The 15,652-nt window shown below is 44.9% G+C and overlaps 1 protein-coding gene across 1 annotated transcript in view; it reads right to left on the bottom strand.

Moving 5' to 3' along the window:
• The window catches only part of XKR4 (XK related 4), a 352,195-nt gene that overhangs the window by 124,875 nt on the left and 211,668 nt on the right, over nt 1-15,652 (bottom strand). Inside the window, exon 2 of the mRNA XM_068526221.1 lies at nt 7,745-7,944. Within this exon, the coding sequence (XP_068382322.1) occupies nt 7,745-7,944 (200 nt within the window). The remainder of the gene's footprint in view (nt 1-7,744; nt 7,945-15,652) is intronic.

Genomic DNA, 15,652 nt, shown 5'->3' with positions numbered 1-15,652 from the left:
TCAAATCCACCCATTTCACTTTAGGTATTTAACTAAGGCTGCAAAGATTTTCTTAATGCGTTTATAATAGGCTTATCATAGGATTATTGATTATGGTGACTATAGATGATCACTTATCATTTCGAAAACAGGGAGTTAGTGGAAAAGGAAAAGATAATCCGTGTGCTAGTAAATTACGCAGTAGTGAGAAATGATGCGGAATTACATACATCGTCATGGACATATATTCATGATGTACTGCCAGAAAAGAGGAGGTTACAAAATAGTATCCATATTTTAATTCTATTTTAATGTAATATATACGAAACATGAAAGAACTCAATAAGCACTAAAATATAATTAATTGTGGTAATATGGTAGCAGGTGATATGGGACAATTTTTTAAAAAATAAAGATTAGAGTTATCACGGTGTGCTTGTTTATGTGTGATGGCAATGGCCCAGTAGAAAGGAGAAATTGATAATGCAGGAGAGAGAGAGGATAATTTCACGAACACGATGCTTATGTAGGTGAGAGGGCACGGGATCCAGCGCAGAAGAAGAGGGGTCACGAGATGGGAGCTGGCACAGCTTACCCATGGTAAATGGAGGGAAGCCGGGTGATGGGTGCAGAAGGAGGTGGGGTTAGTGGTGGGAAAATAAAGCCATTCTTATTTCACTGCTTCTGTCTTCCCACTGACATAGGAAGTGAAAGCAGTGGTTTGAAGTGATGGAGGCAGATGGTTGGAAGTGTGAGGACACAGAAGAAGGAAGGAAACGGTCAGTTTTGTAGCAGGAGAGTGAATTTCAAGGAGAAACAATGTCGGGTGCTTGACAGTGCTGAGTGACCACTTGAGATGTGTGGTCAGACGTTTCAGAGAGATGCATCAGTTGCCAAACTCGGCTGCTTGGATGTATTTAAGATGACACAGTCTCCCTGGTCTAAAATGCGTGCGTTCGTCTCATACGATAAGTCTTTCAGGCTTTCACTCAGAAAACAGCTGTAACTAGCTTGATGATCAAATCTCCTAGGTGGAAGCAGGCAAAAGGAGCCCAGCAGAGTGGGGCGCGTGTGCCAGTTGCCTGGCAGGCGGGGTCCCCAGCTCCTTGACTCCAGCTTCCCGCTAGGTTCTGCCTGGAGGTGGCAGTGGGCGGAGCTTGGAAAGTGGGAGGCGAGGAAAGGACACATTTTTCTGGCTTCCTGCTCAGATCAGCATCCAGTTAGTCTTGGACTTCTCCAGCCACCAGCCCTCGGCTCTTTGGGGCCCGCCGGACACAGCCTCACCGCAGCGGGGGAAGCAGCAGATGGGACGGGGCCCTCAGCAGTAAGATGATTTCTGTGAGCGTCGCTCCATCCCTGCCTGGCAGCCTCTGCAGCGGCTAGGCTGGCCCCTCTGGTCACCCAGCACTCGCCAGGTTGCGCCCCTCCCCAGAGACCTGGGCACACATCCCTGATTCTTCTGGCCCCCGGGCTGGGAGCTGCTTCCTTTAATGAAGAATCCTGGACTTCTATACGCATCCGCTCTTTGTCCGCTTATCTTCCCGTGGAGTAGAGTCCCTGATTTAAATCCCTGCTTTCTGAGATACCTATAACCTGTTTTGCGTTCCTGGTTGGGGATGATATTCTAATGGACACACAAAAAGCAAGACACGGCAGCTGATGATCGGAGATGAAACAGCAAAAGTCCCAGGGTGGTGGGAGAACATTAAAGTATGTGCATAAGCTCTTGGCAAGGGCTGTGCAAGGAAGAGCCAAGGGGCAGGTGCAGCCCTCCGACCCGCAGCGTCCTCGGACCAGACACCAGGGGGCAGGAGAGGGGTCCCAACGCTACGTGATTGGAAACGCACTGCCCACGGATCTACGTTTTCCAAAGCTATCAGTATAGATTTCATAGAAACAACTCTTTTCACACTCGTATTTCATCAGTTTAAATGCTAATTAAGCGAAATGACTACCAGAACCAGAACCTTGAGATAAGCAGCTTCAGAAAACCAGACTGACCCTTGCTAAGTGTTCAGCTCAACTTGAGGAGACAACTGGGCCTGTGGACCCAAGATCGCCCGGTTGGCGTAGACGTTCAACGCACTAAGGGCATCAGGAAGAACATTCTGCAGAGGGAACGGAGAACTGCCTGCCCAGCGCTGGAGAGGAGAGCTTTTGCCGCATCCGTTTTGGGATAACGAGCAGCCTTGCCGGTGGGATGGTGGAGCCTCAGGGTGCATTGGTGAGCGGGGCTGGTACGGATCAGAGACCCACGCGTCAGGTGGTGACGGGCTAGACGCCCATGACCGTGCCTCCCACGTAGTGTCTGTGATGCAGTGTGAACTGCCCTCTAGTGAAGAACGGGCTCAAGCAGGGGCTGTGTGGTCCCTCTGTGCGGGACGGGGACCTAGACCTGCTCTCCTTTTCTCTCATCCCATCTAGAAGACGGAACAGCTTTTCTGGAATACACCCAGATGAGTTAGGCCTTTCTAAATATGTTTTGCCACGTTGTTTATAATGTCACATTACAAACTTTTAATAAAAAGTGAATTGTTTTTTAGGACAAATTTTACAGCCCTTCACGCACCATCATGAACACAATAGACATTCGATAAATGTGTTAATGAACTTAACGAAAATAGCAACAGAAAAACAGACAGATCAAAAGGGACAGGACACAGTCCCACTCACAGGCTGACACTCTCCCCGGCATTCTCCCTCCCCTGCAGAAATCCACGGGTGGAGCCGGGTGCAGAGACAGGAACTCGGCACAGAGGACTTGGGCCTGGGGGTCGATGGGTTCCTTCTCTAACCTCAGCCTCGGGAAGGTAGCCGGGCGTGGCTCCACCTGCTTTACCATAAAATGGAGCAACTGGAAATCCAGTGATTTGGGTCTTAAAAGTCCTCATCAGGATGTGACAAAGGAGGCAGTTGTCACACTCAAGGTGTCTCCTACCGTGGTTGCCTGGGGACGGTGTCTGTGTAAGGAGAGTCCCTTAACTTCTGACTTCCCTGTAGTCTCGTGGGATGCAAGACAGGAAAAGAATAATTAGAAACTTCTTCCAGCCCCCTTTGCTTAATTCCGTTCACGGAGTATTCGGGTTAAACTGTCGGCAAAACGGGCAACCATGGGGGTTTTGGATACGAAGAAATCGGAATCGAGGTAGGTGTAGGTGTCTTTTCCTGCTCAGCAAAGCTTTCCTGGGCACACGGCCTGTGGGAAGGCATTTGTTCCTAACTCACTCTGTGCACCACCGCTTAAATACCCAGGGAGTGTAAAATGCGATTTTCCAACAATGGCAAGTAAAGGTGGAAATTGGAAATGAAGAACTAAAGCCGTCTGGAAAAAGCGGAAACAATTGCGCTGCTTCGTAGGCACCCACTTGCATCTGGTGAGGGCCTGATTTCTTCTGCTTACCTAGACGGTTCCTTCCAGGAAGCGCTGTTCGTACACGAAGGCTCCGCGGCGCGGGCGTGCACACCTGGCCGTCAGAGCCAGGTGACTGTGCTGCATGCAGCCTGGGCCGTGGTTCACCCGTTCTGGCTGAGAAGCTTTCACGGCGTGTGCGCGGTGACCCCGCACGGCGTCCCGGGCCGCTCCGAGGAGCGCGGGCTTCCCCCCCAATGGCGCGGCTCTGAGCAACGCTGCCGGCTAGGCAGGGCCTGCGGACACCGGTACCCGCACGGATCAGTACCCTCTCTGCCAGCCGGTCTACACGGCCAAAGACGAGTGCTCGGAGCATCACAAAGCTGCAAGTGACTCCAGAGACCCTCCAGCCCACCAGCCCTTTTATAAGGAGGGGTAACTTCGGTCTGTAGAAGGTAGTTAACCTTCCACCTTTGCTTGCACCATCTATAAGAGATAGAATCAAATGTGCTGGATGGATTTGAGATGTTGCTTGAAAATAGGACTGACAGGCCTTGGACCGCGTCTTACATCTCTAACACGGAGGGCTGCATCCTCTACACGGAGACTAACAGCGCGCTTTGCCCATCTCTGCTTACCACACACAGTCCTTCTACATCTCTCTGCCCCTCCTCCTGTCCTCCTGCCTGCCTTGCTCTCTCGCTCTCTCTCTCTCCAGGTGGGGAAATGGGATTGCACTGGAAACGTAACGCAGTGTCAACTGGAAGCTGTAAGCGCAGGCTGCCGTGCTGCCTTACGTTCCACGTGCTGTCTTAGTTGTGCGGGTACAGTTGAGGCTCCCTGAGTATTTCTTGCTCTCCAGAGACAGATGTTCCTAGGCAAATGCCAGAGCCAATGAAGAGCAGCAATTCTGTCAAAGGTGGCAGTGTGGAGTGGAAAGAACTGGATATTCATGTTCAAGTTTCTGCTCGGCCCTGATTCCTGGTCTCAGAACAGGAGCTGAATTCTCCTTCCTGGGACAGGACAAACTGAGAAACAATTACGCTTTACTTAGCTCTCCACTGAGCCTGTCGGCCTCCAGTACAGCGAGGCCTCTCTGACTTGATTATTCAGTAAGTAAGGAGCCCTGAGAAAGGGTTTTCACAGCCGACAGGGTTTTAGGGCTACACCAACTTCCACAAGGGGAATACAATTTTTCAGCATCAGTTTTAAATGTTGTACTTCTTCTTGTTTGATTTTTTAATTGGTTTTAAAAGAGTGTCCATCAGAGAGCAGTAGATGGTTGAAATTGGATTAAGAAAGCATTTTTCTTTCTGTCCTAAAGATAATAATTTTAGACATAGTCATTTATGGAAATAACTTGCAGACTTAGGACCACTCTTACCTGCTAAATACAAATATTTTGAAGATTTAAATTCAGAGCTATCTGCAAATACCTCACAGCTTTCATGCCACTGATTATGTGCGTTCATTGCAGAAAGTTGTGCTTTTATATATAAATCTTAAGAATCTTTTACCATAAAGATATGTGAAAATAGATGCCAGACTAGGTTCTATCACATTCATTTTTCTTTTCCTAGAGAGGAAAGGCTCAGTTCTTATAATTCACATCAGTTTAATGTATGAGCTGGTTCATTTGTAAGTGGGGTCATCTGTCAGCAGAGGGTTGAATTTAGAAGCTCTCTCTGCAGATGAGTTTCTCCTCAAAATGCAAGAGGATTGAGATGGCATTGCCTGAGCTGGTCTTCGTTTGCTGGAGGTTTTGTGGTGCTTGTTTGCTGTCAGGTATTTCCTCTCTTTGGTCTTTTAACACAACTTTCTGCCCATCTCCCTGCTTAAAAAATGGCAACTGTAAGATCAGCTCAGTGGCCCTATTCCTCATCCTGTGCTCAGTGACTTGCATTGATCCTAGTGATATTTGGATCCAACTGTCTTTTTTTTTTTTTTTTAAATGATAACTTGTATTGTTAAATTATCTTTTTTTTTTTTTTAAAAGTATTTGTTTATTTATTGACTTACGGCCGTGTTGGGTCTTCGTTTCTGTGCGAGGGCTTTCTCTAGTTGCGGCAAGTGGGGGCCACTCTTCATCGCGGTGCGTGGGCCTCTCACTATCGTGGCCTCTCTTGTTGCGGAGCACAGGCTCCAGACGCACAGGCTCAGTAATTGTGGCTCACGGGCTTAGTTGCTCCGCGACACGTGGGATCTTCCCAGACCAGGGCTCAAACCCGTGTCCCCTGCATTAGCAGGCAGATTCTCAACCACTGCGCCACCAGGGAAGCCCTGGATCTAACTGTCTTTTGACCACCTTGGGAGTGACACAGGACATATTTTCCCCACGGCTCTCTGATTTTGACAGCAAGGCTTGCCTTGGCCAAGGACGAGGTCCCGCTCCCAAAATCTGTAGCAAACCTGATGCAACAGTGAGCTTAGCCGCTAAGCTGGGGACACCAGGCGTCAGGGAAGAGCCACAACTCCAAGAAACACATATTTTGATTCCTATGTTTGGGATGAATAATCTGATAAAGACAAAGAATTGTCTTTTCTCTGTTTCTTTTTTTTCTATAAAACTTTACATAAAGCTCTCAAACGGAAAAGGTGATCTCATTTTCTCACACCCTCCCTCTCCTTTCCTTCTCCATCTCCATCATCTTTAGGATAAGAACTTCTCTGTGATGTTACAGATCTTTTAGGAAACTAGCAGAGACCCTCAGGATCTCGGGCCACACGGGAAGGTGGCTTGCCACACTCCTCACTTGTGCCTGGGGTTTTCTCTTCCAGAGAGTTCTCAGGTGTGTAACTATACCAAGGGGGTGCCAAGTTCTTCTGGAGATGAGAATTTGACAGAGATTCAATTTGATGCTGACTTTGAATTTGTATCCTCACGTACAGACCACCTCCTGATGCATATGCCTGGCCCCGTAAGTTTACTGAGCATTCACGGACGCAGCAGTAGAAGAGCACTGTCAAGGAGTTTGGAGATCATCTAGTTTAGTTTGAGAAACTGGGACTCAGAGAGGTTAAGTGGCTTGTACCAGGTCTCACAGCGAGGAAGTGAGATAAGCAAAGCCGGAGCTTCCCTCTGCAGCGTGTGGTGTCTCACGTCTGAAGAGGCTCGTCCATGGATAATTCACATGGCGGAGGTGGATAAAGCTCGCCTCCCCCAAGCTTTTCTCCTCTGCTTCTGTGCTAACACCCATTTTCTCGTTCTTCCATTTTGCTTACTAGCATGGGAGACTCCCACCCCATGGACCTCTTTGACTCCTTTCTCAAACTTCTTGGACTGAAGCTATTCTCGTGTACAACCAGGGCTGGGCCAGGAATTCATAAATCAGCAGCCCACTGGCTACCAGCACACAGCCCCTCTCTCTTTTCCTGTAATACGCCTCCCCCTCCCTCCAATTAGTAAAGTACCCAGCCCAGGCTTATGTGCTCCTTGCTCTAAAAAGTTATAAGGACCTTGTAGAGATTCCCCAGACCAAGCAGATCAGATTAGAGGATGGCCCAGTACATACAGCAAGTCACAGCAAGGCTCTGCTGAGACTGAAACAAAACGAGCACATTACAGAACGTTACCTGTTTAACAACATCTGTTTAGTCACAGGATTGACAAATTACCAGGAAACCATGTAGAAAATGTTACCTATCCATCCTCCCCCACCCATGTAGTCACCTGTCTACCCACTGGTCTGTCTAATCTGCTTCTAGAAAAGATTTCAGCAGCAGGCCCTAAGGAAACATTGGGGCGGATCTGTTATCAATGGAATCGTCTTACGGATGAGATGATCAAACAAGACGGCAAAACCCAAAAATATTAACCTGACTGTAATATTCATTTTATAAAACTTAGTACTACATAAACAATACATTATTAAATACTGACAACATTTTCCCATATGACCGTCTTTTTAAAAATATTAAGGTAATCTTTATCATTTCCTTTAATCTCTCTCCTTTTGTGTCCTAATATCAAAAAGAAATGGTGGCGATTACCCTAATATTCAAATATGTATTATATATATAAATTTATATATAAAACGTATATAATATATGTAACATTTAATATACATACAACATTAGAGAGGGCTATAGGTCTTTTCTCAAATTTTTGGAAATTATCGTACAAGCCAGAAAGCTTCAGTGGATTCTGTTCTCATATTGAGCAAGTGTAAAATCATAAGGATTTTTTTTCCTACTGGAAGGGCAGCTTGAGGGCAAAAAAGTCTTTCTGTAAATTACCCATGATAAGTGATGGCGAAGAAGAAAATAGGCATCATTCACAAACACAGGTGTCAAGCGGCCGACAATAATACAGAGCACCGTGACCTGCGTCAAAGGGTATTGGAACGGTCCTCGGGTTGTGAGAAAAGGAGCCGACCACCTTTCCCCAAATGCAGAAAGTGGATCGCAAGCCCTTACCTTGGAGGGCCTGCAGGCTGTGAGTCTGTACGATGATGCAGAGCTGCAGCACCAGCTGGGGAGCGCTCTCCAGGAACGTGGCAAGCAGGTGTAGCATGCTCACGTCCGCGTACTCGTAGACCATCTTCCAGTAAAACCTCCACCGGTCATTCTCTCCGCTCTGTCGACTTCGAATACCTAGGTATATCGTGTGGAAATACCTAGAAAGGAAACACAGAGAAAAAGAAAGACCGGAGTGATAACTAATCCTTCAAACACCAGGGCTGTTTTTTCTCTTCTGCAAACCACCATATATGTGCAAGCACATCCAGGAAACAACTACCTTAGTGGCTTATCACTTAAGGCCCCAAGTTGGCCCTTATTCTTAACGGTTCACTTTGAGGAGTCACTGCAATTTTCGCCTTCATTAAAGGCATTCCATTGCATTGTAATATGAAGAGGGAGGTGAGACACAGGTGTAGAAGGGATTTGCTACTTCGATAATCTACAGACACCCTTCCTGGTCAGTTCCATCATGTGCTCAGTGGTGCTCAGCAGATGGATGTCCCCAAGGGCATGATGCAAGTCAAGTTCCAGGACGTATGTGTTTGTAAACCCTCCTGATGCCTTTTAAAAAAACTTTTACTATTGAAAATTTCAAAGCTATACAAAAGAAGAAAAAAACAGTGTATTGAATCCATAATAAAATTACCCCACTGCTTGAAGAAAATTTCCTGATAATAATCACCAGTGTGGTGGGTGCTCTTAAGTACTGCATATTAATTTTCCAAAAGTGTTTGGAAAAGCATGAGAATGAAAACAAGCTTGGCAATCCTGAAAGCCAGTGCCATTTCCCGTTGGGTGTGAAAGATGCTGTCTCTGAATGGTCATCACATTTGATTCTGACAAACTTGTATTTGTTCTTTAATACCATGAAAAAGAAGTCAAATTATCCTATGGAGAGAGAAGACAAGAGGGTATAGATACTACAAAGAAAGTAAAGTGACATAGTCCTTGACCTAATTAGTGCTCTGGCTTTCTTGTTCTTTGGGTCATGATGTGCTCATTCCTTATGAATAGTGATGAAGTCCTCAAGATCGGGTCCTTGAGTAACAGGCCAGCGCTGTTAGGGAGAGAGTTTCTGAAACTGGTGCTCCTGCACCACCTTTGCTTCTGGTTCATCCCCTGAGGGTCACATTGAACAAAGCCAATTCACCTTTTCTACACAACCTAATACTGGAAGACACCTCAGAGTCCCCAGAGATTTCCACTTTCCTCCCCTCCCTTCCAAAACTCCTAGTGTCCCCAACCAGGTGTCCCATGACCCCCCAAGTCCCCTGACACCCTGGTCACTCTCTGAACATGCTTCAATTTCTCCTTCACAGCACTTGGTACTTTAATTACTTCTAAATGTAATATGTATATATACAATGGAATATTACTCAGTTATTAAAAAGAACGAAATAATGCCACTTGCAGCAACATGGATGGACCTGGAGATTATCATACTAAGCAAAGTAAGTCAGACAGAGAAAGACAAATACCACATGATACTGAAACGGAGCAAGACCCTATTGTTCTTCGCCCCCGCCCCGCCCCCCCCCCACCCCATGTCCTCCGCCTGCCTTTTGTCTGTGGAAGAAAATTAGCCAAAGAATACGTTTAATCAGAGAAGTGAGAAAATGCGGAAACAAAGGAAAACAGTCCAAGGAGACCAAAAAATAACAGTTTAGTCCTTAAGCATAGTCAAGGACCTGTAGTTCCTCCTTAAGGGCTATAGATAACATTCTGAGCCGTATCCTGTGAGCCGTCTTACAGATACTGAAACCCCCTCCAGGTGGAAGAAGGTAACTACATGATGACCAGGCTGTAGCCATGACATAAGCTGCCATAATTCCAAGAATTGGCCTCAAAGAAATGGGAACAAACCGACCCTGGAACTGAAGATTAACTGTACCTAAAACAATCGAGATGACGCTGGTCAGACAGCCAATGACCAATTTCAAGATGCCCGTCAGAGCTGCCTGTGCTGTTTCTGTGTGTAGCCCCTCCCTCTGTCTATAAAAGCTCTTGCTCCTTGAGCGTCAGGGGGGGAGTCAGCCTTTGGACAGGCATCTGCCCTTCCCCCTGGGTGCCGGCCTCCGAAATAAAGCAACCTTTCCTTTCCTACCAACACTTGTCTCTCGAGAATTGACTTTTGAGTGGCGTAACAATATCACTTCTATGCGGAATCTTAAAAAAATGACACAAATGAACTTATTTACAAAACAGAAACAGACTCACAGACACAGAGGACGAACTTATGTTACTGGGGGGAATAGGGGGGGAGGGATAGATTGGGAGTTTGGGATTGACATGTACACACGGCTATATTTAAAATAGATAACCAGCAAGGACCTGCTGTACAGCACAGGGAACTCTGCTCAATATTATGTAACAACCTAAATGGGAAAAGGATTTGAAAAAGAATAGATACATGTGTACAAATAACTGAATCACTTTGCTGTACACCTGAAACTAACACAACACTGTTAATCAACTATACTCCAGTATAAAATAAAAATTTAAAAAATAAATAAAAATTAAAAATTAAAATAATAATATGGATTTATGTTATATTTTCCCTCCCTGTGAATCTAAAGCTTTCCTCTGCTATAAGTGTCTTGATCAAGTTGACGGTAGGTCAACATTCCTAAGCTGCTTTGCCACAGTTTTTACTGATTTATGTGAAATTGGTTTGTATATTTTCCTTTGTGTTCCATTTCATTCATTTCTTCCATGAATAATATTTGAAAATTTGATTCTGGAACAGAAATAAAAGGTGATTTTGTTTTCCCATCACAGTATTACGGCACAGGACAGTGGCAGGGGGAAGGTAGGGGTTACCAGAGCCGCAGGGGCTGGTTTAACACCTATACATCACTGAATACAAAGGTTGCCTTCTTGCTTGAAGAAAGTTGACCAGAAAGTCAAAGTCCTTATAATAATTTTATCTGACTACTTAAAAATTCCAATGTTACCCCAAAACACACGCATTATATATATAATATATACTTATACAAGCATTATATATATGGGTAACATGAATGTACAAAAGATTTCAGAATTTTAAAAATTCAGAACATGCAAAAATTTCCAAAAAAGCCCAAGGGAACTACATATGTAAAGACACAAAGATGGGGAAAATGCCCTGCATTCTGATAAGAAGTGTATTTGCATATGTAGCGCTCTTGGCCTGAAATGCATTTTGCACATTCACATTACCTTTTCTTAGAATGACCTTATCTCTTTTCTCCACTAGGGAAACTTACAGTTGTGGTTTAAAACTCTGCTAATGTATCTCACCTCAGAAGACCTTTCTTGATGACCCCAACCGAGAATCCTTCCCTGCACCCGACTTGTGCATGCCGCCAACACGGAAGCTACCTCACTGGGTGGGTTTATCTGTTTCTGTGTTGGCTTCTGTTCCAGACCTCCAAGGCTGGAGGGTCTCACTCATCACTGAAGCTCACCATTGAGCACTATTTTCTGTTCACGCTGGGATTCACCAAAGTGTGTTAAATTGAATTGGGGGGAGAGTCTCAAATTCTATTTCTTTATCATTAGTTATTTTCATGAGATGGACCAAGAGCCTACATCATATCAGTTTTTGCTTCCAGCTGGAAGCACACAATGGTTTATGCTATTTAACAGACATTAGCTCTATTAGGAGTATTACACAGTATCAGGAGAGTTTTCTACTTTGTCTAAATCAGCAGTGATGGACATCAGGAGTCTTATGCCCACAGCTCAGTCAGCTTGGGCTTTTCTCAAGTTTGTGCTCTGAAAAACGATGACAATAGGGGGCTTCCCTGGTGGCGCAGTGGTTGAGAATATGCCTGCTAATGCAGGGGACACGGGTTCGAGCCCTGGTCTGGGAGGATCCCACATGCCGCGGAGCAACTAGGCCTGTGAGCCACAACTACTGAGCCTGCGCGTCTGGAGCCTGTGCTCCGCAACAAGAGAGGCCGCGATAGTGAGAGGCCCGCGATGAAGAGTGTCCCCCGCTTGCCACAACTAGAGAAAGCCCTCGCACAGAAACGAAGACCCAACACAGCCAAAAATAAATAAATAAATAAGTAAATTTTAAAAAAAACAACAAAAAAAACCCGATGACAATAAAGAGCCTTTGCGATCACAATTGGTTCTCTTCCATCTTGTCAATATTTAAATGGTTTACCACATTTTGTCACATTATTATTTTTTTTTCGCCATCTTCTTCATCAGCTGCCGGAAGGGAAGGTTGGAAGAGAAGAGGCCCAATGGGTGTGCGTAGAAATGCGGAACATGAGACACAACTGTTCCCACCGGTTCCTCACACCACATGGTGAGAAAATGTTGCCCCACGTGTATGTGGGATGAAAACACAAACTTGTACTTCAGTGTCACGTTCTTTCCCTTCTGGCACGGCTATCTCCTGTGCGGGCTGTGTGGACACCAGCCCTCCAGCTGTAGAGCGAGTCCCTGAGAGAGGTCTTCAGGGCTTCAGCTCTTGTTCCACGTTTGACCTGTATCATGCAATTCCACGTCGTGCTTCCCCAGAGGTTTGACTCCAGGGAGATCTGGTTTCATAATAATTTACTTCTCAGGGCAGGGAATTTTGTCCACGTTGACAAACAGCCCCAAACACCTCTCACCTAACTGGTAATACCAGCTGTTCTAGACACAGAACATCAATGCAGAAAGCAAAGGAAGACTGGTCATATTTGTCATTCAGTTCTAACACATGGGGACAGATGAGCGATTATTCAAAGAAGCTAGACTATTGTGTCTTTTAATCTAGTAAACTGCATAGGGAATTGAGAAATAAATATAAAAGAATAAGCTCATGAGTTCTTTTCCACAGAAATTTTGAATGACATGAAGAAGGACTTGTGTTCCAGTGAAAAGTCACTGTGTTCCAGAAACAGGAGCAAAACTGTCAAGTTAACTCTTCTGTGCAGGTGTTTTGGTTTGTCTGTGTTTTTAATAGCTACCAGGACAGGAGCCTTGGAGTTACTTCTTGTGTTAAGCACCCTTAGGTGAGTTTCAAAAAGGGAAGAGGTTTTAAAATAGAAATATTCTGTAAGAAGTTACAATCAACCTTTGGTGAGAACTAATGATGTGGTAGACGTGAGGCCTCAGGTCTGCAACTGAATCCCAGGAGACAAAGAGGCCCCCAACGAGGGACAGCTGTGTAAGATGTCCCTGAATCAAAATCAGGACCGAAGAAACTTGGGCGGTGCTGAATTGCACCCTTGGTTGTAGACCGCTATGATGGCAACGTGAGCCTGTGCTGTCTGCCTTCCATGAAGGGCCCTCATCATGGCTGCTTTTGCACCTTCGCTCAGTGGATCTGACAAGATGCTTCCACCGTGCTCCATCCAACCCACCAGGGGAGTCTGGGAACTTACAATGCTGGTCAGAGAGGCCAAGGGGACGCCTTGATATATGACCCCACAAGTTAGCTTTTTTTTAAAATAAATTTATTTATTTATTTATTTATTTATTTATTTATTTTTGGCTGTGTTGGGTTTTCGTTGCTGCGTGCAGGCTTTCTCTAGTTGCGGCGAGCGGGGGCTACTCTTCATTGCGGTGCACGGGCTTCTCACTGCGGTGGCTTCTCTTGTTGCAGAGCACGGGCTCTAGGCGCATGGCCTTCAGTAGTTGTGGCACGCAGGCTCAGTAGTTGTGGCACACGGGCTTAGTTGCTCTGCTGCATGTGGGCTCTTCCCAGACCAGGGCTCGAACCCGTGTCCCTTGCATTGGCAGGCAGATTCTTAACCACTGCGCCACCAGGGAAGCCCACAAGTTAGCTTTTGAATGGTTCTTGGCAGCCATCTACTGGGTAGACAGAGTCGAGAAGTTCATGGTTGTGAGCTGCCCTCCTAGTCTAATCCAGATCCTTCACATTGCATTATAACACGTGTCTACTCTGGGGGAGGGGAGGATGGCTGATGGCCTTTCCCTGGAAAACAACCCTTTGCATACTTGAAGACAAAGGCCAAGCAGTCTTGTCTCCTTGGCATCTGTGTTATTATGATTTAACTGGGAAGTATTTTCTCCTCTCTGATTCTTATGGCCACTTAGCTTCTGATCCAAGTTTCTTTATCTGAAGGTGGAGAGAACCGTACCTCCTTCATGGCTGTGTGAGCGCTAAACAAGAAGACGTGTCTCGTGCACGTGCTGGGTTCACGATGTGCAGGGATGTCACCGCACACCCAGGTTATCGGTGTTCTGGGCTCATCTATAAGGCCATCTCTTTGACCCTAAAAATTTAGGTGGTTTTACGTCTTCAGTTCTTCTTGTTTCCTTTAGGCATTTTATTCTGGGGAGTGTTTCCATCACGTTGGATTTGGCCTTTGCCTGTTCTTCCCGAGGTCAGATGCAGAAGGTCACCACTCTGCTGGGAAACAAGGTAGTTTCTACACCTCCTGAGTGTCAAAGGGAGCCAGAGTGGGGTCCAGGTGGGGCTTGGAGGGGTCACTAAGGTTCTTTTTCTTAGGATTCTGCTTTGCTGTATTAATAAAAAGAGAAATAACACCCAACAGGCATAGGTGACCAAGGAAGTTGATGTCAATGAAAAGACATTCATATAGGGAGCATTTAGAAAAAGCCATATTTATGGTTAAAATTTTAGCATAATTACCAATGAATTTCCTTCATTTAAGAAGGAAAAAAGTTTCAAGTCTTCGTCATCAAGGATGAAGTATGCAGTCTAAGCACGAGAGGGTAGTGGCTTAAACACACAGCCCTCATTCCTGCTGACAGGAGATGTTCCCGATAAACCCCACTCTGAAATGTCAGTGTGCCCAACTCCTCCTCTGAGGTGAACGCATTCAGAAGATGTTTGCCATCTTTACTGTATGACTCATTCATTTTCTGATAGGGTCATTCTTATTTATCGTCTTGTAGAGCATGCTAATGGAAGATAGGGTTTTCCTTACATCACAAGATGACACCAGGAGTTCTGCACCAACCTTATCAACATAATCTCATTCCTAAGAACATCTTAATTTTGTAATTTCCTCAGCATTACTGAAGATGTAGACACACAAACACATCTACATAACTCCCTACCATACCTCACACACAGACACCCACAGGTAACCCACGCCCTCCACATACCTACACAAAATCTAGTCCACTGATTTTCTGAAGATGTAAATTGCATTTAAATTCTCAGCTCCTTTTCATCAATATTTTCCAGGTGCAAAGATCAACCTGGACTAAATTCACAGCCCCTCACATTACCAACTTCAGACCTAAACATAATACGGCAAAAGTGATAAGCTTGGGAGGAAAATTCCAAACATTCAGCATGCCAAGCATTATATATCTAGTATTAATCTACAATTTAATGTGATTGAGATAATCTTTACAATACTTGTGGGGAAATGAGATGTATATAACAAATTTCAGATAGTCCATATTTATGAGGAATACCTCAGTCCTTAAATAATATTTGATCAAATGTTAACTACTGATATAGCTGAATCAGAAATCATTAACAGCTATGAGGATGTTATGCATATATATTCTAATACTGCATTTTCTTCCTCTATCTTATAGCACATTAAACAGGTTAGCTGTTAACAGCTGTTACTTTTACTATCTGAAAAATGCAGAGTAAAATCTGAGCAGAAGAGCTTTAAAGAAACAAGATAAATAAACACTGATTCCAGCAACTGGTATTTTCTTCTGTGGCCTGGCTACAAGCAAAGCTTTAACTATTGTATATGTATATACATTCACTATATATATATTATAATACACACACATATGTCTGTCTATCGATCATCTGTCTCTCTCTCTCTCTCTCATCAACAGTAGGCACTGACAAGGAACGAAATTGTATGGTTTGTCATCTTAAATATTCTGTATTGAATATTTTAAACAATAGCCATGACC

Source organism: Eschrichtius robustus, chromosome 17, assembly GCF_028021215.1.
Source record: "Eschrichtius robustus isolate mEscRob2 chromosome 17, mEscRob2.pri, whole genome shotgun sequence".
Classification (NCBI taxonomy): Eukaryota; Metazoa; Chordata; class Mammalia; order Artiodactyla; family Eschrichtiidae; genus Eschrichtius; species Eschrichtius robustus.
Note: the sequence above shows the minus strand (reverse complement) of the source record. Positions and strands in the feature narration are given on the sequence as shown.